This window comes from Adelges cooleyi, unplaced genomic scaffold, assembly GCF_023614345.1.
Source record: "Adelges cooleyi isolate 19-005CV unplaced genomic scaffold, UGA_ACOO_1.1 ACOO_flye_CR_arks_rails_tigmint_CR_PRNA_651, whole genome shotgun sequence".
NCBI classification, from domain to species: domain Eukaryota; kingdom Metazoa; phylum Arthropoda; class Insecta; order Hemiptera; family Adelgidae; genus Adelges; species Adelges cooleyi.
Genome location: NW_026096352.1, coordinates 13,147,556 through 13,172,161, shown reverse-complemented (window position 1 = coordinate 13,172,161; position 24,606 = coordinate 13,147,556). Strand labels below are relative to the sequence as shown.

The following is a 24,606-nucleotide window of genomic DNA, read 5'->3' as shown; positions in this document are numbered from 1 at the left end:
TTATTTATTATTATTTTTAATAAACCTAGTACAAAAATGGATAATTATAATCCATATGATATATTCATGGGATCATGATCATGGTTATTATTATTACTATTATATTGAATACTTTAACAACATAATAATACACAACACACGTTTGTTACATTTATACTAATACAATTATTATGCGTGGACTTATGGTGCTTATGTACGTGACCAGCGGGCAGCGACTGGATGTTAATTCGAATGCTTTATCATTTTAGCAGGACAATATCTTATATTTTTAAAACAAAATTAAAATAGTATACAAACAATAACGGTATAACGTGATAATAACGATTTACCTCTAGTTATAAGTAGTTGTGGTTTGATCTAAAATACTTTACTCCAGTTGAAAAATCGATAAAAAGAGTACTAAAAAATATATAAACATGTATATACTCTATAGTTAGTTATAACTAATCTATAACAAAGACTATCTTCCGGTACTTTCAGCTATTTCGTAGTTTACCGACAGTTAAATGTATACAGTATATAAATTGAAAAAAGATTTTTACACGGATAAGAGTGTGCGGAAACAAAATTTTCTAATTAACTATTCTTTTAATTCTAAAATTGGCAACAAAATTTGTAATTCTAATCTGACTATTACGTCTTTATATACATGATATGCACAAATTCTCTATGGTATATTATATAAAAAAAAATAAAACAAATTATGAATACATAATGTAAAGATTTAGATTTATTAGATACATCGTAACACAATAGGTCATTCAGTAATCATTGACACCCATTGTTGGTATGACGCACGTTCGTCCATTTTATTATGTACATAATATTTTTAATAATTTTTAAATAAATTATTGCTTTTAATGTATATTATGAGAATCCAAAAACACGTGGTATCAACCATGAGGTTAATAGGAATAATGATTGTACTATATCTCTTTGGACAACAATAAAAAAAAAATGTTAGACTTATATTGTACGACTATAATATGACAAATGTAAGTAATGTGTTGAATTTTGATAGACTATTCTTGTTTTCCCGCTAATCCTTTCAGTTTCCGCATTGGGACACGTTGGCATTGACCTCTATTATTACCTACCATGCTTGTTTGTACGGCAATCGCCAATAGGTTTGCCTTAATAGTTTATATTGTAGGCGATTACATTTCCGCAGCCTATTAGAAGAAAAAGAATGATCTAGTAGCCCGATGCCCTACAAATAAACATGTTTTCATCAATCATTACCACCAATGACTACTAAAACCATTTGGATTTACTGTAGCAAACGATATTTTTTTCACGATTAGCCTAACTGAAGATTTATAAAACACTATTAACTAATTACTAAAAATATTTCCTCGTGTGCACTAATTGTTTTTTTTTTGTACCGAGAGATTACAATGCTATGATGGTATACTCTATAGTCTAAAAATTAGTGGACATATCCATGTAGCTAATTCATATGTGTTGCACATATTTCAATCTTTAAGATTTTTGCAAGTACGAAAATTGCGTCTCATAAAAAAATGGTGTTTTAAAATAATAAATTATAATAGTACGAAGTGTGAATAGCAATTAGTACCATGTCGTTTAAAATAAATTAAGTATTTTTTGTCGACATTTTCTTTTGTCATATTTTTTTTATTAAATGCCAAAAAAAACTACTTGAAAATAGTTTCACGTGTAAACAAACACGGACGGCCGTGACAAGTTTTCAATTGATTAATTAACAAAAGTCTAACGGTAATTAGACTTCTGTAAATCTTTTCGTATCCAAGTTTACAAAATTACAATTGTGATATATTTATTTTTGTACTGTCGGAATACATATGCTAGTATTACTAAATCTAGTTAACTAGTGTACCTAAACTTTTTTTTATGATGTATTGCAATGAAAAACAAATTAATATTTATCACCTATATTGTGGTGGTAATGTGGTATGTTTTGAAGTAGTAATGCAATTTCCAAACAGCGGCATATTATGTATAATGTTAAAATTTTGCTTTAGCGATATCTACAAAAACATACTTAGTGACCATTACTTAGAGTTTTTCTTAGAGGTTTGTCTATAATATACAACAAAGTTGAATATTTGATTTCCACTAAATCTAGAACACATTTAATGGAACATTTTTGCGTTTTTTAAGGTTTACTAGAGAAAATAAAGATAAGTATTTTTCGAGTGTATATATATTTTTCACATATAAAAGAATATTTAATATATGATTTTTTTTTTTTTTTTATGCCAAAATCCAGCTATGGTTTAGGGTGTTTTTTTTAATAGAGCAATGCTCGGTCGCCAGGTACTTAATATAATCAGACGAAAAACCAATTGATTTATTCACAACCTTGAACCCACCAAATATTATGTATCACGATTGTATCTCGGTTTGAAATCGTTTATACATTCACTATTTGAATGCGTTATTATAGTTTCAATGTAAAACAAAAAAAATTCTCTTTGCACAAATATATTTAAAAAAAATACAATTATAATGATTAAAAATCATATTTTTGGAGGAAAAGTTTTTAAATTAAAAAAATGAACAAAATGTTTAAATATAATATTAATATGTAAGAAATATTATAATACAAATATAAGTAAAACTATATATTTTTGAAATATTAAAATTTTTTCAGAATGGGTTGTTACTATCGTTATTTTAATTAACTAATATACCTAAAGTTGCTTAATCTGAATAAGGTAAATTAATTCTATTGATTTCGACCATACTTCTACACTGAAACTACTGCAATTTAAAAAGTAAGATATATGTATATGAATAGTTCTGGTCACACTTGGATAAAATACAAAATTGCTTGAGTAAATTAGGTAATTAGGTCGAATGATGAAATGCGCTGTTTTTATAATATTCCTTAATTGTACAGTCCATAACAAAAATTGTTTATTATCACTGTTATTATTGCTTATACACAAAAAAATATCTTAATTTTTTTATGTACATACAAATTAAGAGACCGATTGGTGTTATTATAATTATAAATTATTATTTATGTACAACTATCTCTACTTTAACGAAAACTCAAATAAGACATAACAATAGGATGTATTATGTAAGTTTACATATACTACGCTATATGTATAAAAAAAGCTTTTATAAATTATCAGTTTAATATTAGAACATTTATATTGGTTTATATTATTTAAATATTATATTATAAATTATATAATACAGTTACTCACTGTAAAATAAAATTTTGTACTTTATTTATTCTCTAGGTATTTTAAAATATGGTTAATAGCTTAAGAAATTCTGATTTTAATAACCACTTAAAAGTATTACGTTTAGTTATTTGTACCTCATCTTTTAACTAGTTAATTCTGATTACTTAGATGACAATTAGCACAATTTTAATTGAAGGTCGATACACTAAATGTATTATTGCAAGTCATTGAACACGTTGATACGGCTATCGTAAAAACATCTAGAGTGTAATAAGCTTTTTTATAAATTAAATACTCATTAAATAAAAAATATTTTTTGTGAATTATTTAAATAATAATATACGAATAATTTAAACAATAAAAGCTATAGGAATATTATTAGTCTTATGGACCACCAGCAAATAAAACATAAAACCTTATCATTTTACTACCTGCGTTTATACTTTATACACCTAATCAAATGAAAAATTTCCAAAAATTGTCTGAACAAAAATATGTGCGATTGTTAATAAAAACTGTTTGTTACCGAAATAGGGATAGAATTAACACGATTTTTATTTTCCTAATTTCTCTTTGTTAAAAAATATTTAGTATTGTTTTGGAAAAGAAAAGAAAAACACAAGACAATGTAAAATATTGCATGTAATAATAACACTGTAATTAAACTAAGTTCCTTTTACCGAACCAACAAATTATTGTAAATAATAATAAAATGTAAACAACGGCGACCGTATAGGTATATCTATGTATGTATATCTAAATTACATCGTCCCACTGGCAACTTAAAAAGTAATCAATTTACTATTTAGCCTTGTCGAGTTAACAAATATAATGTCAATATATTGACATTACTCAGCAATTTCCAAAGAAATTATTTACTTACAAAAACATAAAATTGGCCTCTACGAGAGTTTTCAAGTAAAACTAAAAGTAAAAGAAAAAGGATTACTTTAACTAACAAGTATACAACTTTAGTGTAGACATTTTGTCCGACGCATAAGAATCAACCTTACTATTCAGTTAAATTGAATGTAGTTTAATTGTTTTATAAAAGAGGAATTTATTTTCAGCTTTAATATACTTTAAGTATTTATCATAGCACAAAATCACAATAATATTAAATATTATCATGACACGGAAGTAATAGTTTGTATAATATTAACGCTTATAATATCCTGTACACTAGTATATATTTATTTTTCAAACGATAAAACAGTGTTTTTTTATCAATTGAAGAGGGGCCATATAATATTAATATACTTAAATTATGACAAAGCAATTACAGCTACAAAAACAAAACGAGACCAAATTTAAAAAACACGCAAACAAAATATAGCTAAGCAAATTGTAACTTTTTTTAAGGAAATTTAGTTTTAATAAAAATGTGATAATTAAATTTCCATGTAGTTCAAATGTAATACTATTGAATATAAATGATGAAATACAATAGATTCTCAATAGGGTGACACCGACTAATTTTTAAAATTAAAATTAAATGTTTTAAATAATTTTGAAGCGTTTCAATCGTTGATAATAATACGAAACTATTGATTACTACAAAAATAATTAAACTTTAAATATTCAAAAACTAAATACTCTTTTACCCTTTATATCACTCACTGTGCTATTTAATGTTTAAAAAAAATATATTTGAATAATGATGACCACCGTTTTAATTAAGAATACTATATTACTTTTATAATAGAACCTATAAAAATAACGGTATTTTTACTAATAAATAAATAAATATTTTGCATTTACTACGAGTCGCTTGATTTATATACATGTGTTTAATGTATTTACAAAATTGCAAAAAATGTTATTCTAATATTTTTGAAAAATTACTAAAATATTTCTACAAGTTTGTGAAATAATGACATTTTACTTCATAGTAGTACGTGACAGCCTACGGTTAAAATGTAATGATTATAGAATATGAAACAATAACACCTTTGGAATAATATTTTTTTTTATGTATAGAATATCTTTTAAGAAAATTGTTGCAAAAAAATCACGCGATAGAATTAATTAATGGTGTGGACAAAATGTTTATATTATAAATCACTCAAGCCCTTACCTCTTTGGTTAGTTATCCTTATGGCGACACATACAATATAAACTGATGATGTTGATGATATTGTTTAAAAGACCAAACGATTTTTCCGGATTAAACGAACGGTTGCTGTACGAAACACGAACTGGCACGGGTCGCAAACAGTTTGTCCCGAAGAAAATGACGAGAAGGAAAAAAAACAAAATCGTCCAAATCCAGTCTATCTAAGAATCGTATTACTGCACAGCTATTGAGTATTATTATATTGAGTCGTTCACCTTGATGGCCGTGTGTGCGTATGATCAAACCAGGAAACCGTGGTCAGAGTGCGGTAGCGGATCGGAACAAGATGCCGCCCGTCTACACACACGTTTGGATATCTTTACATATAATTATTATTATTATCATTATGGTATTGTTTGGGAGCAACAGTATGACTGCCAGATACGGCACCGGCCATATTATGTATATTATATGTGTATATTATCATCATGTTATGACCATATTACATACTGAACACAATATTTTTGTAAACAAGTACACGACGTACAATATTCGATAGTGGCCAGTTTTTTGTGTATAGATTGTTTAATGATATCACTTAGAGATTTTTTTTCGCCGCCCGCCCCGACAGATCTGATTCTGAATTGGTTGGTTTTTTTATATTTGTTGCCCACGAGGCTTGCGTCAACGGCAACTGTTCATTGACGCGTTGGATTTTTTTTTCCTTTAAGTACAATTTAACTATCTTAGCACAGCAACCCTGAGTGGGAGGTGATCTGCCCATTTGCGCTCGGAAAGTACTTACAACCACCTGGCTTGAGTAATTGTAGCAATGACGTCAGGAAAACAGCAGACACCTCTCTCAGTTCTGATAAAAAATTGAAAACTTTTTCTTAGCTTTTTGAGAACAATTCTGGGCCCAATGTCCCCTGTCCAAAAGGCGAGCAAGGAAATACGAAGTCTACTTTCCTAGGAGTTAGTAGACAATGACACAAAAAAGAGGAGGTGGGATTAGAGGAACTTACTCTATCCCCGCCAAATTTCTTCAAGCCCTCCTAGAATATATTCGAATGTGTAGGAGATATTTCCTACTTACACATACAATTTTATTTCTTATACTATTTTCCCAAATTAAGAACTCATATAGAATTTGTAGTTTTTTAAAAGAACAATATAATAAGTTTCTGATTTTTGTTTTGAAAGCTGTAACTTTGGAGGCAATTCGGAAAATAATTAGATGTGCTAGGGAAAATTTTAGTTCAAAATTGAATTCATTATGTTTTCAAAAAAAAAAACGTTTAAATCGAGGATACTCTAATTTTCATTGCGACTAGGTTAGGTTCGACTGGTCACTAAAAACTTTTTTTCTACTCTGCATTCTAAATTATAATTAGTTTTAGAAAAAGTTAATGACATTATTGTTTTCAATCAAACTTGCTGATAGATTACGTAAAATAAATTAGGATTATGTTTTTTTAAATGGGAGCATGAGTTTTTAGTTCTAAAATATGTAGACAAAAATTTCAAAAAGAATTAAGCGTTTGAATTTTTAATTTCCATCAACCTGTTTGCTATGACTTAGTAAAGATTTAAATTTAAGATCAGTATTCGTTCGAGATTTACAACACTAGCATTCTCATTAAGTAATACATATTAATATTAAATAATAATATTGACACCCATCGATAACACTGACATCTGTGACAGTATTTGAAAATGTATACAAAAACAGCTTGTTATCATTATCTCAAAACATTTCATTGTGTCTGGTTATCGGTGTATTCGTCTATCGGACAATGCGAGCATAAATATTCACTTTATGGGCTACTGAATTTTGGAAAACCATAGTAAATGAGAATTATATGGGGAAATGTAATATCTTTGTAAAGTTATAACAAATAAACAGATTGATGAAAATCAAAAATTCGAACTACTAATCTCTACTAATATTGTATAAAAAAATAAAGGCCAATACAGATTTCAAATATTTAAAAAAATTCATTTCAAAATACTTTTCACCATTTCGAAGATTGTTTTTTTTTTATATTTTATAAATATAAATAAACATGAACAATATCCGATTAGTAATAATTAGTTATAATACTATGTATTATAATTACATACACATATATATAATATGTAGCAAACTTGGGCTGGAAACTTCTGTAAAGTTGTATGATAAAGGTTTATTTCTGAAAAAAATTTAATTTAATTTAAGAAACATGTACCTGTCGCTATTAATATAGCTCATATTATATTTATAATAATGACTAAGTACCCTAATAAAAATTATTAAACAAATAAATGCAATTGTATATATTAACACGAGGTCAATTGAAAACAATGATGCGAATGGAAATTATTCTTAATTTTGATATTCATATATTAAAATAAAATAAACGAATAGGGTTTTCTAGTTGTTTGTGATTTTCAAGGTGTATATCATATAATTTGTAAGTCAAATAAAATAAAATTGTAAATGTAGTACGATATTAGTTTAGAAAAATAACTTTATGGGCTACTGAATTTTGATAAACCGCAGTAAATGAGAATTATAAGGGGAAATGTAATATCTTTGTAAAGTTATATCAAATGAACAGATTGATGAAAATCAAAAATTCGAACTACATTTTTGAAAACAATTTTGGCTACATATATTTTAAAGAATTAAAAACATGTTTCCATTTGAAAAACGAGTTTTAAACATATTTTACGTATAAGGGATGAAGATAAAAATGTTTAAAGTAATGAAAACTCAAGTAAAATATGTACCTATACGTATGGAAATTTTTTTTTTTTTCAAAATATTTATATTTCCAAAAAAGAGTATATTACATTAGATGAATCATTCTGTATATTCTACATTTCATAAGATACTGTAATTGGTAGGTATATATAATATATAAATATAACAAACTCGTAGATTATTATGCATTTAGATTAAGTAGATTCAGCAATGAATAGATTTGCGTAACATTGGTGCTTTTAGGAATCGTGTGTTGTTTAGTGCAAACGCATTACGGAAAAGAATAATAACAATGAAAATTATTTAAAAGAATAATCATCCATTTGTGTTCTGCGTAAGCAGCATGATGATGGTAAATTCTACCTTAAACAGTCGAAAGAGGTGTATTTGAACACCTTAACTTATGAAAACTATATTAGTAAATTTGATGAATAAATACATTACAATGAATATGTTATACACATGACTTGAAATGACAGAGGAGGGAAATCATTATTATTTATCACCAATAACCACAGCGCCAAATAAACGCAAAACAAGTGTTTCACAAATAATTAAATTAGATAGTTTTATAGCATTTTTTGGTAACTACAAAAATAACGTAATGTTTCTTTAAAGAAAAAACAACCATAAAAAATGTCTAAAAACTAAATTTCTTTAGAATATAGACCATTCTGTATTATATACGTAATTAAAGTATGCTATAATAATTACTGAAAAGAAAACATGTGAAAATTATTATCTAAAGAAACTTAAAAGTAATTAAACAGCACTCATTTCTATTTTTGAATTTTTTTTTTATAGTCTGTTTTTTTTCTATTGTTTATGCGGTCTATTGTTTTAAATATTGTGGAAATAATAGTTATAATATATTGTATTGTATTAACGTGGGTATTCTAAATTCTATGGTGAGTTTATTTTATTAATTTATTTATTTATAATTCTGACCTTTTATTATTATATATATATATATATAAACACTTTATTGTAAAAAAAAAATACAATAAAGCGAGTTGACCAATGACGTAACGTACTAATTAGTAAATTTACATACTGAACACAAATAAATTAAAATTAGATAAAACAAAAAATTTCAAAAGTAACTTATTTAAAAAAAAGCAATAAGAATAATAAACTAAAAAAGTAAATAAAGAGGAAATATTTTATACCTACAACTTTTCCTGATTATTGCATAGATGGCAAATCTAACCGTGCCACAAGCAATATATTTCAAGCTCTTGAGTATTACAGGACAAATTACTATAGTACGGCATACTTTTACGCAAGAAACACATTGCTTCAAACCGATTATCATCAACGTTTTGTTTTCAAACTGATGTGTTTACGTCGAACCAATCAATACCTTAGTGCGCATATTATAATAATTATAACATATTTTTTTGTTTGAACCAAACTGTATTGTCGGGCGATCGTTTTGTTTTAACCTACTTCTAAGCTACAGTCGTAGATATACAGCGCAGTAGGTATAGTTTCTTATAAAAAAAAGGCTCTACTACCAAACTTTTACCAGATCTTCTATATACATATAAGTAAGGTCTGTACAAATTTCAGAATTTATAATTAAAGCCCTAAATAGTTAAAGACTCTTAAATATAGCACTTTTTAGTAAAATGCCAAACTTTGAAGTTCCGTATACATCATAAAAAGAAAATTGTCCAAAAAAATTATGAACCAAAAGAGTGGTTAGATGTGAAGAATAACATTTTTTTTTTGAGATTTTCAATTTTTAGTTACTTTAAAGTTTGAAAAAAAAAATTGTTTAAGGATATAATGAAAAAAAAAACATTTAAATTACAATTGTTCAATTTTATTTCAATGTCTTAATTAGTCTTTAAGTAACGTAGTCGTGAACTTAGGTGTTTTTACAATAAGTTTACGAAATATAGCAACTATTTGCATAGGATATATAAGTTTGAGGCATTTAGAATATCCACTAGCATACACAACAGGGGAATTGGCATGGAATGATCATCTAAAAGTTTTAGTAATTTTATTGGCTAAAAACAAAATCTACTCCTTTAGGCCCTTTACCCGTTAGTACGAAAAAAACTAAAATAAATATTTTTTATTGTCTACATTTACCTTTAATATACATTTGATATGAATCAATTACTAGGCATTGTTTTATCAAACGCTACCCTCATACCTAAAACTCATTAAAAAATGTTCATGCTTAGCACATGTGTTAACGTACGATGAGTTTACCCATGGGCGGAAATTTGGTGGGGGGGGGGGAGCTTGGTATACTAAAAACCTTAAAACTTAAAATTAGTGCTTTTCAAGATACTTACATTTATTATTTAGTGAGAGATTTGTTGAAATAAAAATAAATGTAGCACAAATTTTAAGTTTTAGGTTTTCTAAAGGCTTTTAGAATTTTTATTTCTACTAATTTAATATTTATGAACATACACGCTATAGAATACATCAACAAATCTTTGTTTGGTGAAATGCCTACTACAAAATGTATAGTAGATTATTTACTTGAATAGTTACATAAAAAATAATAAGACTACAGAGTTGGACGTGGTAATACATTTGAAAGCGATTTCATCACTAGAAAGGTGAGCGCTTTATACTCGTATACAAAACAATTTTCGAGAGGGATTTTAATAGTATAAGATAAATTTGAGAAAAATCGCCGGTGAGCTAGGGCGTTTTATTACAATCATGAGTGTATTAATACACCCAATGTGTTACTATACACAATCTATCAACTTGACCTACAATCGATAAAGCACGATTCACGAGTACACCATAACGAATACACTGTATGATAGATTGAATAACCGAGTGGAATGTGTTTTCGGTCTTTAATAGTGAATTTAATACTAGTGTTGGGTGTCATATTGCATGTATCGAGCCATTATGTCGTTGAAAAAATAATCGGCCGTGTGTGCAACTCAGATATTACTTTTATTGTACACGTTATGGCTCTAGTATTGCGTTATTCAATGGTGTCGATGTGTCTATCTTTGTTCTCCGCCAGTTTGTCTGTAAGTGATTCTCTCGGGAATAGAATCTAAAGACGATGCAAAGCAAATAACTCGAAACGGTCAGTATGATTACTTTAACTTACAAATGAATAAAAACGCCAACAGTGATCTATCGAAAAAAAAAGAAACTTATAGGCTTATTTAATTAAGCGCGTGACTGTAGCATTAAAATATTTGCCTTTTATAGACAGAGAAGGTAAAGAAGCAGCCTTAAAGAAAGAGATAGAAAGTGCAATGAAACAAGCAGCTAAAATAAATGTAATGCACTTGTTGACACTGAGCCGGAAAATAAAACACACAAATAGTGTCGTTAAACACAACTCAAAAGTAAATAAAATTGAATTAACTCAGTTGTGTAAAATCGTTCCACTGACTAAAGATAGGAAAAATTAAGCTTAATAGGTTTCACGAAGCATTGGAAACTATAAATTGTTACCTCGTAAATGACGAGATTATAAGTATAATCAAGAAGCGTGTAAAGATAAAAATATCAAGCAAAAACTTAATGGAAAAAATAAAATACAAATTACCAAAATTAAAAAAAAAAAAAATAATGAACACAATTTCAATTATAAATGAAATGAAGTCATAGTTGAGATGCAATTTTCAGATTTTCTTACATAATTATAACTATACATTTTCTTGTATTATTTGTATTCATGTAGTAATCATTAAAACCTTAAACACTTGAGTACTATTAACATTATTTCAAAGACTAAAGAAATACACGTCGTATTAACCTGTTTTACTTTACAAGGTAATTAAAGTCAAATTCAACTATCACAAAATTCAGTCGTTTACTAATAAATATCGAGCCAGCATTTACTAATATTGCATAAAAAAATAAAAGCCAATTCAAATATTAAAAAAAATACATTTCAAAATACTTTTCACCGTAGTCTAGGATTATTTTTTTTAATATTTTATAAATATAAATAAACATGAACAATATCCGATTAGTAATAATTAGTTATAATACTATGTATTATAATTACATATACACACACACACATATGAAGGGCTGCGGGGAAAAAAGATCAATGTCAATTTTTTTTGAAAATGAGATTTTGGTATCAAATTATTTGCATTGATGTATTGTATCTTTTATGCGCTCGAACCAGGAGAAAAAACAAATAAGACGAGAGTAACGACCGCCGGAAGTTTAGGCATACAGGCAAAATGTATTACGTTTTGAAATTTTCTCAGAATGTTAAAAAATTGACATTGATCATTTTTCCCCGCAGCCCTTCATTTATATATATGAAGACATTATTTCAATGAAGTGCAACTTAGAGACGTCGAATATGAGTTAGTCATTTTAGCAAACTTGGGCTGGAAACTTCTGTAAAGTTGTATGACAAAGGTTTATTTCTGAAAATAATTTAATTTAATTTAAGAAACATGTACCTGTCGCCATTAATATAGCTCATATTATATTTATAATAATGACTAAGTACCCTAATTAAAATTATTAAACAAATAAATGCAATTGTATATATTAACACGAGGTCAATTGAAAACAATGATGCGAATGGAAATTATTCTTAATTTTGATATTCATATATTAAAATAAAATAAACGAATAGGGTTTTCTAGTTGTTTGTTATTTTCAAGGTGTATATCATATAATTTGTAAGTCAAATAAAATAAAATTGTAAATGTAGTACGATATTAGTTTAGAATAATAAAGTAAAATGATCAGTAAAAATTAATATATGTACATGCAATAAATAAATTTATAAGGTATTTTGGTTCATATTCGATAAAAGATGTGCTTTCAGTTTCATTTTTTTTTTACATTATATACCAATATTAATAAATACACACAACACCTACCTTGTGAAAAACTGTTTTAACTTTACATACTCTAAATCGTTTAAAATGTATTTGTTGATAATAACAGTCAAAAATTGGTTTTAAGGAAGTTTTTATTTTGAAAAGGAAAATCGTTTATATAATATTTATGTTACGTCTTATATGTTTATTATGTTAATACATGCTCTAGTAGATATAATTAAATGTAGCTCAATGAAACATAAATAAATATATGTATATATTGATTACAATGCATAGAAATGAGTAAGAAGATAATTTGTATACTCCCATCCCAATTAGCTGATAAGTGTTTTTCTTTCTATTTATTTCTAATTATTTACATTTGGTTATAATTGGCACAAACTGACAAATCAACAAGACAAATTTAATTTTACATTTTTACAAATATACTTATAGTATTTTAACCGTTTAAAATAGACTGTCTCTATCAATTAACAAGTAATGCGTATTACGCCATAACATAGTTTTTCAGCAGCTAAAGGTATACCCAAAGTTTTTTAACCACATTATCATGTACTGCCAGACCGAGTGTTTGTAACAATGACTCATATTATGGTTCATTCATCGAGTAGAATAATTATTCGTTGGTGGACGATGCACGCAACAGGTTTTAAGGTATTTTTTGTTTTTGCCATTTGCATTTTAAATACTGCTGCTGCTAGTAGGACAGGACAAGATCACACAGCCTACGCACATAGTTAACCCTGGAGCACGTGTTCCGGATTATAATAATATTATTACAATGGCCTTGTTTTGACGTCAATGAACCACGCAATTGAGTAAAATACCCAAACTATGAAAGTTAATAAATAAGTAAATGAAGTAAGCACGACGCGACTAATGACACACTGCGAATAGGTTCATGCGTCAGTGTTCAGAAATATTGAAAATAATAATATTCAAGTTTATGTTTCGTTGGCTATTTATAATTATAATTAATACGAACAAACCGAGTAGTTTGTCAAATGATTAATAATAATCTTTAGACTGGTTCACATGAAGAGCGGTTAACGCGCGTTTACAACTACATATAATGCAGTTGCTATTAAGTGTACATATGACTAACGCACGAAGTCATATGTACATATGTCATATGTACTTATATCACCCTTATATCGAAGGTGATGAGCGATCAGTCAAAAGATAATCGCAACTTATTGGATGTATACCATGTATAAACGTCGTCTTATTTACAACAGACCCCACACCTAAGCTTTCGATTATATAAAAGGATAGAAAAATTATATATTTGGAAAATGATTCAAGTGGGGAATTGTATTTACATTATTTACACAACATGTGGACACTTCCACTCGAGTAGCTTGACTTGTCTGCCGTGTTTGGCAAACAAGTCAAACTAGTCAAGTGCGAGTATTTGCAAGTTGTGTAAACAGTGTAAATAATTTGTATTAATTATTTAACTAGATTTAAAACGTATCTGTACTCTTGCCTCAATGGGCGTCATTATTATAATAAATAATATATTTATTTATTTCTGACTTTATCTATCCTTGTTATCCCACAAATAGACCTCAACTACATACTTGAAGTTATAATTACTGCTAGAAAAAGAAATTTATAATTGTTTGTCTGTAAATTTCTTGTACACATTTTGCGCTTATCCAGTTTATTAAAATATATTTTAATAAATCATAGGACACTACAACGCACATTATTATAGCACATCAATACAATATTATGTTATACACAATTAGTTTTAGAACAGCTGTGTTTTCGAACAATGAAACTGTATCGCACCAACTCGTTAAGATATACACAATCATTATACTTATTATACTTAGGATTTTGGCACGTTTTGACGTATTGTAGAACTGAAAGATAGTTACTGATAGTTAACTATCTTTAATAGGAACTAGATGACTTCCTTCATTATACAAATGTGCTCATCAGACCTTCTTCGGTAATGATAATAATTGATAAAAACAAATCTATTTTTATAGCTATTATTATATCAAAACATTACTCTTTTAACACACTGAGAAATAAAAACAACTTTTTAGACATTATCATCATTTTGTCGTTACGCCAATAGATTGTTTATCTAATGATGTTTAATCGGATAATTACATTAGAGATTGCTTACGGCATTGAACTGTTTAGCTGATTATTGTTGTCTTTGAACGATTTATTTTACTTAAAGCTTTGACCCATTTTATAAAAACAGGTGATATTTTTATTTATTTAGATCGTATTAGTACCTATAAATGTAATGCTAATGTATTGTACACAGTTATTTTATTCCTCGGTTAATACTGATTTTTATCATTATTTCAACTAATTGTATTCACTAATCTAAAAGCTATGACCGAACTTTCAAATTCTATAAAGACATTAGCTGTACAATATACCGGGTAATCCAATTAACGTAAGACACTTTTTCTCGAAAAAAAATTACAAATTTGTTACGATATCATCAACTAATAAATATTTACTTTATAATATTTTCTATAGAGCTATTAAATTATGAAAAATTATGAAATGGTAATGTACAGATTGATTCATTAAGGATAAGACACTCAATATTTTAAAAATAATTGCAATTTTGTAGTGTTTCTTTTTGAAAATATTTTTGTTTATATTATTTACAATATTATAAAATTATTAAATATTTTCCTTTTTTAGGGATTAAGTTTCTTGCAATAAATGAATCACTTGTATGTTAAATCTTCAAAAACTCCAGTCATTATAATTCCAATGTTTTATTCATAAATAAGAGTGAGCTGCTGCCTCGATTTTGTGAAATCAGATTACCTATACAATTCGTGCGCTTTACTACACTATGTAAGGAAAACATTTATCCCGAAAAGATTGAGCGTTATCTAAAAGTAAAAACTGTTTGCTGTATTCTAGGTTGGGTTTGTCTAGATCTGTATGGTAGACACGATACAAGATCACCGCTAAAAATTCTGTGTGGTCACCCATCAGAGATCAAGCAGAAACTGACTCTTTTGTACTGTTTGTATAATTTTTAAAAATAATAATAAAACTTCCCATAGCGCTCATTGTTGTCCGTTGAATTATTCACTACTGATTTGAAATAGTATTATATTTACGGTTTTGTGTGATAAAAAATATAAAAATAACAGATACGACTTAATTGTTTTAATTGCATAATTATTGACCAGTTATAAATTACTTTGTTTCCGACTAACGAGTTTTAATAATTTAAAAACACCACATTAAAAGCAATTTTTTGCTATAATAACGTACTTATTAGGCTCCTTCAAGTTTAAGTATTTCACATTTTGCGTGAAGGCCAGGCTTCTGCGCTCAAAGTATTACAGAGATTCACTAGTGGAACACAAAAGTAATAATAATATTACAAATGACGACACTTCACAAAAAGAAGGAAAAAGTAATTTGTTTCGCAAGATTTCTAATGCACATGTAATTTATATTTGAACTATTATCACGCGTAATGCACTAAAAAATTAAAACATGGATATTATGACTGTGAACGTTGGATTATAATATGCCTGTACGAAAAATAACGACATTTTATCTCACTAATAATGATCTGCACATAATATATATATTATAACTTTAATCCTTGATGATTCTTTAATATATTAGATAATTTTATTTTTACAGTAGATTACATTTAAAAATACATTTATAAAAAAATATGTTTTTATGGCTTTTCTCACTAGTTTAGTTTATAAACTAAGCATGGTAACAATAATAGAACAATAGACTAAACTATACTTAAATGTCAACCCAAACTGGTTACAACGGCCAGTAATACTTTAAGTACAAGGGTATAAGCTTTAAACTGTCATCCATGTGAGTCTTGATTATTTTGTTTATTGTTTGCATGGCATTGCTGTATTTATTTAATTATTTTATTGAACAAGTAACAAATGAGGTTTAATATGTTTAACAACTCAACTGATGATGTGTTAAAGTAATTACATAATTTATTAAATATGAAAGATTAAGGATTACCAATTGTGGTTTATTTTCAATAGTAGACTCATAAAATATGACAAGTAGCGGTGGATTTCTGATTTAAGCTCAATTGATATAAGAATCCAGTATAGAAGCTAAAATGTAGTTTTGTTATCTGCGCAATACGGGTCAGTAAATCAAGTTTAGGAAAAATAATATAATTACTATTGAATTAAAAAAGATGAATATATTTTTGGACGTAATGAGTGACCTCGGTCGGTTTTACTAGCCTCTATAATATTGTAAGACGTAGGTATTGTTGAAAACCAATTAAATTTTTGAAATTTAGAAAAAAACATAAATTGGTATAAATTATAATAATTGGCTTGTATACAATGCTCAAATATTCTAAATTTTGTATTTTCAAATTATGTACTTATTTTTTAATTTGTTGCAAAAAAGATTTTGAATATGAAGTCTGATAAGATATTTAAATTTGAATCTCTTACCGATAAGATAAGACATTATCTTACTTTTGGCTCTCAGCCGCAGAGAGCAGATTTTTGTTCAATTGTAATATGCTGTTTAATCATTAAAAAAAAATTGTCGTTAAAGATAAGTTATACAATATGTTTATAAAGTTGCTATAAGAAAGAAAAAAAGAGTACTTATGTTTTCTTCTATGTTGACTAGTGCTTAAGTATTAACGAATTCAACAACTTCTTATACCGTTTTTTACATACATCAAATTGTATTAATTTTAAGTTATAGATATTTATCGATTATCATGTATTTTATTAGTCCAACTTTAAGAGGGGACAATCAATATTGATTTGCCAAAGAACCCAAAACTTCAAAGATTATCACCACTGGGCGTTGGTATAAGTGCTCTTTGTTAATCCTGTAGCTTTAATGTCCTCAGTTAATTCGATTACTCATACATTTTTTTCTTATTTAAATGCGTATCGGACAACGTCGTACGTTAAATGGGATAAACATGTCTTTGTTAAATGTATGACCACGTGTACCCCATCGTGCACTAGCAAATGCTATGTAAACCTGTTTTAGTGCACGACTCTTCTACATTATATCAGATATGGCTGTTTTACCAACAAGACATTGGGATACGTCCAAGACTCGACAAACACACCGAATCCGGTCCAGTTTAGCGTGTTTGAAACTCGGATGAAAATATAAATGCGCGACAGAAATTTCCACCTTACCTGATTGGTGGTCGTGACTTTTTTTTGCTGGACCTTTGTTGAGACTTGACGATCGACAATCGAGTAACACCTGCGTCCGGCCAAAGATTTGATAGCCACGGTCGACACCATTTTGGCCAAAAGCCTTAGGCCCGACGTTGTCTGTATCTTGTTTTTCAACCGGACTACCCAGTTGACTAATACTGCTGGCATGTGCTTTGGTCGAAACACACCGCACATACGCTTTTATACAATACCTAAAAACACAAAGACACAATAATATATGAATAACTGTTGAAATTATCAAATCCAACACGTAGAAAACCAAAAAGATCTACAGGGTTTAAGTGTACACGCGAAGGAAGACGACCAAAAACGATTTTGTAATACGATATTAATATATATATATATATATATATACATATTAGACATGGAAATAAAATCGGGAATTACGAATTTCAAATTCAATTTTTATATTGGTATTGGTTTTCTAATGATGTAATTTTTTTTTGTGTTCGTGATCAGGATTAATTTCTTTTCCTGTGGACCGATTTACTAGAGTAACAACTCTACAGAACTGAAATCATATGCGATTGGCATTAAGTCAAAGGTTGAAAGAGTCCTATTTAAAAAAGGGAAAACGGTAAAAAAAACTGTATGATTTTTAATTTAAAACTTTAAATCTATTATTTCAAGAAAAATGTTTGGATCGAGTTGAAATTTTTAAAAAATGTTTATTTGGTGTGTCCGTATACGTCAAAATTTTCAATTTAAAATTTTACCCATTTCCAAAGTATTTTATCACTTTCGGTTATAATAACTCCTGTAGACCGGTGATGTCCCAGTCCCCACTATGCCCCGACCCCACTGTACGGGCTTTTTTTATGTATTATTAATTTATTAAACCTATTTTTAGTATATATTTTTACGTCTTGCTGTACACTATACTGACATTTTTTAAATTTAAGTTAAACAATAAAACTACTGTTACACAAAACGTGTAAATACCTACATTAATAACATTTATTATTGTGTAACGTTAAAACTAATTCTAATAAGACTAAAAATAATATTTGTATTGTATTTAACTTATAAAGCCATAAATTCAACAAATCCGGATGTCTGAAATTCGGATATTCCCATCACTAACTATATGATTTAATGAAAACAATTCGTAAAATTTAAAACTGAAGTTGACGATAAAAATTAGTATTTAGTGAATATTTTTAATATCTGATATTTATTGAAAATTGAGTGAAGTTAATTTTGTCATTTAAACATTGAATGTTTTTTTTTTAGAATATACTAAGAGTAGGCTTATCCTGGAAAAAATATAAACAATACTATTTCAATTTTCAAACAAATCTGGAAATAGAATATGTTCTTGTTTATATATTTTTCTATGTTTAGCATTAGTTAATTGTTACCTAGTATTACCTAACTAAATTGTTAACCTATTGTTACCTAATACACAATTAAACGAAAATTATAAGTGACATTTAAGTGATTTATAAATTTCTAAATAACAAATAATTAACTTACAAATTACTACACAATAAAATGTAAATAGTTGGTAGTAACTCTCTCTACCTGGTCAACATTTTTATTTTTAAAAAATCGGTAAATCCTTAAAAAAATACATTTTTAGTTCCACATTGAGCTAAAATATTATCAATATTGTACAATTTTTAAAAATATAGATATAAATATGTGCAAGTATATTTTAATAGTATTGTTTAATTTACATGATAAATAAATAGAAAATTCTTTAAAAGAAATAAGGAAAGAATGTCCTGAAATTGAATTTTGCAGATAACATAGTGTTAATAGCATAAAGTGAAGAAGAGTTAAGTGTCATGTCATGTTATCGAAAATAAATAGTATCTTTGACGAATACAATATGAAGAATAATAAGAATAGAACCAAAATATTAATATTTAGTAAACAGCAGTTTAAACTCAAGAATAAACAATCGAAAATGAAAAATTGGTTACAGTGCAAGGTATTTATGTATATAAAAAAATGATGTTAATGTTCAATTTAAAAATTATTTTTACAAACATAAAATTTTTTTTTTTACAAAATACAAGTACATACAAATAAAGACTTGTAATTAAAGGTTATTTCAACAATTCATCACGATAATTGTTCTTACCCAAATTAGTATTATAATTTATAGGGTTTTTCAATTATTACACCATATAACATTATAAAACCAGATACTTAAAATGCCTTAGAAGTAGATGTAGCTGAAGATCATATTTTACAACAACAATTCAGTTTCAATGTTGACCTCTTATAGTATAAGACTAAAGAATATAATATATAACTTAGATGCTAGAGCTATGTTAGTTAGGTATGCCTAAAATAGAAATAAAATAATACTATTTTTGCATCGATGCTAAAAACAACTCATAAGACTAATTCAGTAAATACTGAAAATACATATATGTACATCAACTATACTTAAATTGTATTTATGGTGGATGCAAACGGCTATAATTTTCTAATTTGCATACACTATACAAGTTCACTCCAAACTAGACGTAAACAGCCATTGACTATAAAAGCATGTTCCTCATATAAAAACAGTAACTACGTTACAAAATCTAAGAAAATTCCCATTCAGATAATTAAAAGTTGTAAGGTATCACTAAGAGTAGGACGTAGGCGTAAAGGATACGAGAACTAGGACTTCGGTGAGAGAGTGTGCACAATGGACCTAAAGGTCTGAGTGCATGGGCACTTCTTAGGCCCACCCACTAACCAACTAAAACTAAAGGTATTGCTAATGAAAGACAATGTTCTAGTGCATAGAATAATATAATAGACTGTATATGAGACTTGAGCAAAAAAGTAGATGACCATTTACAGAATGTTCACATATTCAATGTTAATGAATTATTTGGATGTTAGTTCTTGAAGGTCATATAAAAATATACATACAAACAAATGTTAAAGAATAAGGAAACTTAAATTAATGATATATTTTGTTTAATATACATTAACAAGTAGTAAAACTAGGAAGAATTCAAATTAATAACATTTGAATACTTTTATAAATTATTACTGATAGGTTAACGGTATTAAAATAATTTTACCATAGTTTATCGGGTAAATGTTTTTTAATAACTTTTTTCTAAAACCTTTATAATTTCATTTCACTTGCAGTTTTAATAACATTTTTTATTTTATTTATTTCATGTTAGTAGTATACGTTTAATCTTACCTTATTAAATATAACATACAGGATGTAAAAACCAGAATCTTACAATTTTGTACTTTGGTAGGTGCACAATTATCGTACTTGGTAGTTAAAAAATATAAAACAGCTTTACGAGTGAAAAACATCATACAATTTATCTAATATTCAAATGTTGACGGTAGTTGTAACTTAAAATTGTCTATTCTCAACCACTTTACTCGCTGCAGCTGTTGTGATATTTTATGATACAAATTGTTATCTGATAATAAGAGATAACCGATAAGCTATGATAATAGCATAAAGTTTATAAAGCACTTATTTATAATCGTGATAACGTTAAACTTGCAGAGCTATTGCTGCCTGTTAGCCATAGGTAGAAACCTAACAGAGATGTTAGCAGTTTAATGTTGAAACTGTTGATTAAATAACAGATTGACATGGTTGTATATATGCAAATTCTATATAATATAAGGTAATCCCAAAAATGAAAGATAAATACAATATTACTAACGTTCTAGGTACAAACAAATTTTTCAATTAATGGACTAAACAGGGCAATGACTCGTTATACACTTAAGTAATACTAATTGAATGTTTATGAGTCATGGCATAAGTCATAGGTTATTACTAAAAACCAACTATATAGTGTTAAATCAGCAGTTTAGGTAGACATTACTCTGAACACGCGTCCAGAAATTAGAAAACAGAAATTATTTATAAAAATGTCCTACCATTCAGAGATATAATATATGAGTTATTATATTACCTTTAGGCTGGGACTCAGTTGGGTAAAGTTGATGCATATATTATAAAAGCAAATTTCGAACAGTTTTTTACTATTTTTTTGAAACGTTAAACAAAGTCACATCAACAAAAAAAGTTATTCGGTAAGGTGAATTAGATAATATATTGTTTATATTGTTGCATTACTTAAGCTATTTTTTTCGTCGAGGGATTGTGAATAATACAAATTTACATGCTGAAATTCAACGAGATAAGGTACCTACTCCTATGACTGACCGAGGTCCATGAAAAAACAATCTTGAAGAAGGCCTTGAAGATTTAATTAAGTACAATTTTCCCTACGCCTCCGTTAATTTTCATTTCTTGGTTTTCGATTAGGTGTATAAATAACCTTTGCATGTAATTTATTTATCTTGAATTTATTTTATAAAAATAATACTACACACTAACGTTTTTATAGTATACTTTGTGTTTGGTAAATCACTCTCCGAAGTACAATACCTAGTAATTTTAATTACTTGAAATAATTAAAACGCAATTAATGATTATTATGTCTATGACAGTAGTGCATTGCAATCCCACACGTAACTATGATTTTATAAAACAAATTATCAAGCTGGATAAAGTTACATTTTCAAAACGATAAATAATATAAATTACAATTTGTTAAGTTCCTTAATTACTTAAAATACATTTTTACTTTAAAATTTTCAAATCTTAAAACAAATATTGTTGTATTCATAATATTTTCCGCCAAACCACAAAAAAAAAAATGTTTGCAATTGCCAAGTGGGATATTCAAGTAAATATTTGTATGACTCAATAGACATTATTATTAAGGACAACTATAGCGGATTTAATTTAGCATTATGATTTCAGGTTTTGTATACCTATTTATTTTCATGAATAGGTTTAATAAAATAAAGCTTAAAGATTTGATGATTAAAGTGTTCACACGAAAGAAATTTATTGAGCGATTTTTTTCAAAAAAATAATAGTATTAAACTGAGCAACTCAAAACATCTCCAGCGAACTGGTTACTGGTTAGGTGTAGGTATCCACGGGAAATAGGTATTATTTACCAAAATTGCATAGAGTGAAATGTCATGGACACAAGGACACGCTTCGCATTAAGCCTTACATAATCATTCGTAGGTTCACATAATAAAACCTATGAATATAGTATTACATTATGTATTGTTTTTTTTTCATAAAGAAAATTATGTTAATCTATGTGAACGTGAATATTAAAATCCGGAAATGTAGAGAAAACAGTAGAGTAGAGTACAGTCGTTTTCAAGGTCCGTTAGATAATGTAGATACACCTTTAAGAGTCACCGTGACTTTTAAATCATGGTCGATTCGTTTTAATAATCATTGTTGTACTTGCAGTGTCAAATAAGAAAATTAACTACGTAAAGGTACAGTAATAATATTATTATTATGTAACAAATGATATATTATGTGTTTATTTCTATCTACTAAACACTATTTGTTCAATGTACACAAATCATAAATTTGAAATTATCCCACAACGTATATACTTTACAATCAAAATGATAAAATATTTAAACTTAAATAATAACAGACAACCCCTTCTTAGTGTCACTACAGAAAATATATTATATTCGTTGATTATAAATTGTTTTTCTCTGTAAAAAAAAAAAAAAATATTATTATGATCAACTATAACGAAAACAATAAAAAAAAAAAAATATATATATATATATAAAGGTAATTTTTTAAGTATAACTAATTCTATAAACAATATCGAATTTAGAAAAAATCCTTTCGTGACCTTGCCAACAAAATTTGTAATTATCATTTTTTTTTCACTCGACTGTTTATTTAATTTATTATAATAAATGTATTATAAAAAATAATTGGAAAAAACAACTGCATACCAAAAATACGTCTGACCTATATATTGTATCTGATAGGCAATTTGATATAAGATATAATATAGTATGATCAATTTATGATCATAAGACACTCGTTTCTTGGAGAATGATGACATTTTTTAGTATGTCTTTTTCAAAACACTTTTGATTATGTTATTTTACAATATTACAAAATTACTAAATATATAACTATTTTAGTATTTTCTAGAGTTCTGTCAAATTTTGAGTCTTAAATAATAACGTATACATTTAAATAACTTTTAAAAATAAGAATAATTGTCTAAGAACGTTGATTGGTCGATAACCACTTTAAAAGTTATTAAAGTTTAAAATTTAGGATGGGAGGAAAGGTGGAGTGTAAACTTTAGTAGATTTAATAGTATTTATCCAAAACTGGTTATCGCACAGTTAAATGTTTTTCAGTTTAAAACATTAATTCAGTATACGAGTATACATGACTTCTTATTAAAACTTAAATAAGCGTTATGAAAAAAAGCTAAGACATTAAATTAAAGATTAAATATATTTAATTCGTATACTTTACTCTACTATAACATTGTATCATCTGTACAATATCTCATTTTTTTTTTGCGACGTAGGTAAAAACAACAAACTACCTTAAGAAATTCGTGCATTGATTAACGATATTATAAAAAAAATTATTAATAAAAAACCGACACATTTTTTATAACTTTTTTTATAACAATTATAATTAGTCACTACGCTAAACTCGATACAAAAGTAGAAAAAAACATAAAATATAGTTTTTTTAGGAATACTAAAATATTAGCATACACATTACTCA

The 24,606-nt window shown here is 27.2% G+C and overlaps 2 protein-coding genes across 3 annotated transcripts in view; one reads left to right on the top strand and one right to left on the bottom strand.

The window, feature by feature from the left end:
• Positions 1–24,606, bottom strand: part of LOC126844261 (vanin-like protein 1) — a 42,134-nt gene that overhangs the window by 9,799 nt on the left and 7,729 nt on the right. The window contains exon 2 of one of the 2 annotated variants that reach the window (XM_050582310.1): positions 17,973–18,208. In XM_050582310.1, the coding sequence (XP_050438267.1) occupies positions 17,973–18,191 (219 nt within the window). In that variant the 5' untranslated portion in view covers positions 18,192–18,208. Of the gene's footprint in view, positions 1–5,262; positions 5,504–17,972; positions 18,209–24,606 lie in introns of those variants that run through there. The other variant, XM_050582314.1, reaches the window with a different exon arrangement.
• The window catches only part of LOC126844831 (uncharacterized), a 28,214-nt gene continuing 14,904 nt past the window's right edge, over positions 11,297–24,606 (top strand). Inside the window, exon 1 of the mRNA XM_050583254.1 lies at positions 11,297–11,331. The gene's annotated coding sequence lies outside the window, so the exon portion shown is untranslated. The remainder of the gene's footprint in view (positions 11,332–24,606) is intronic.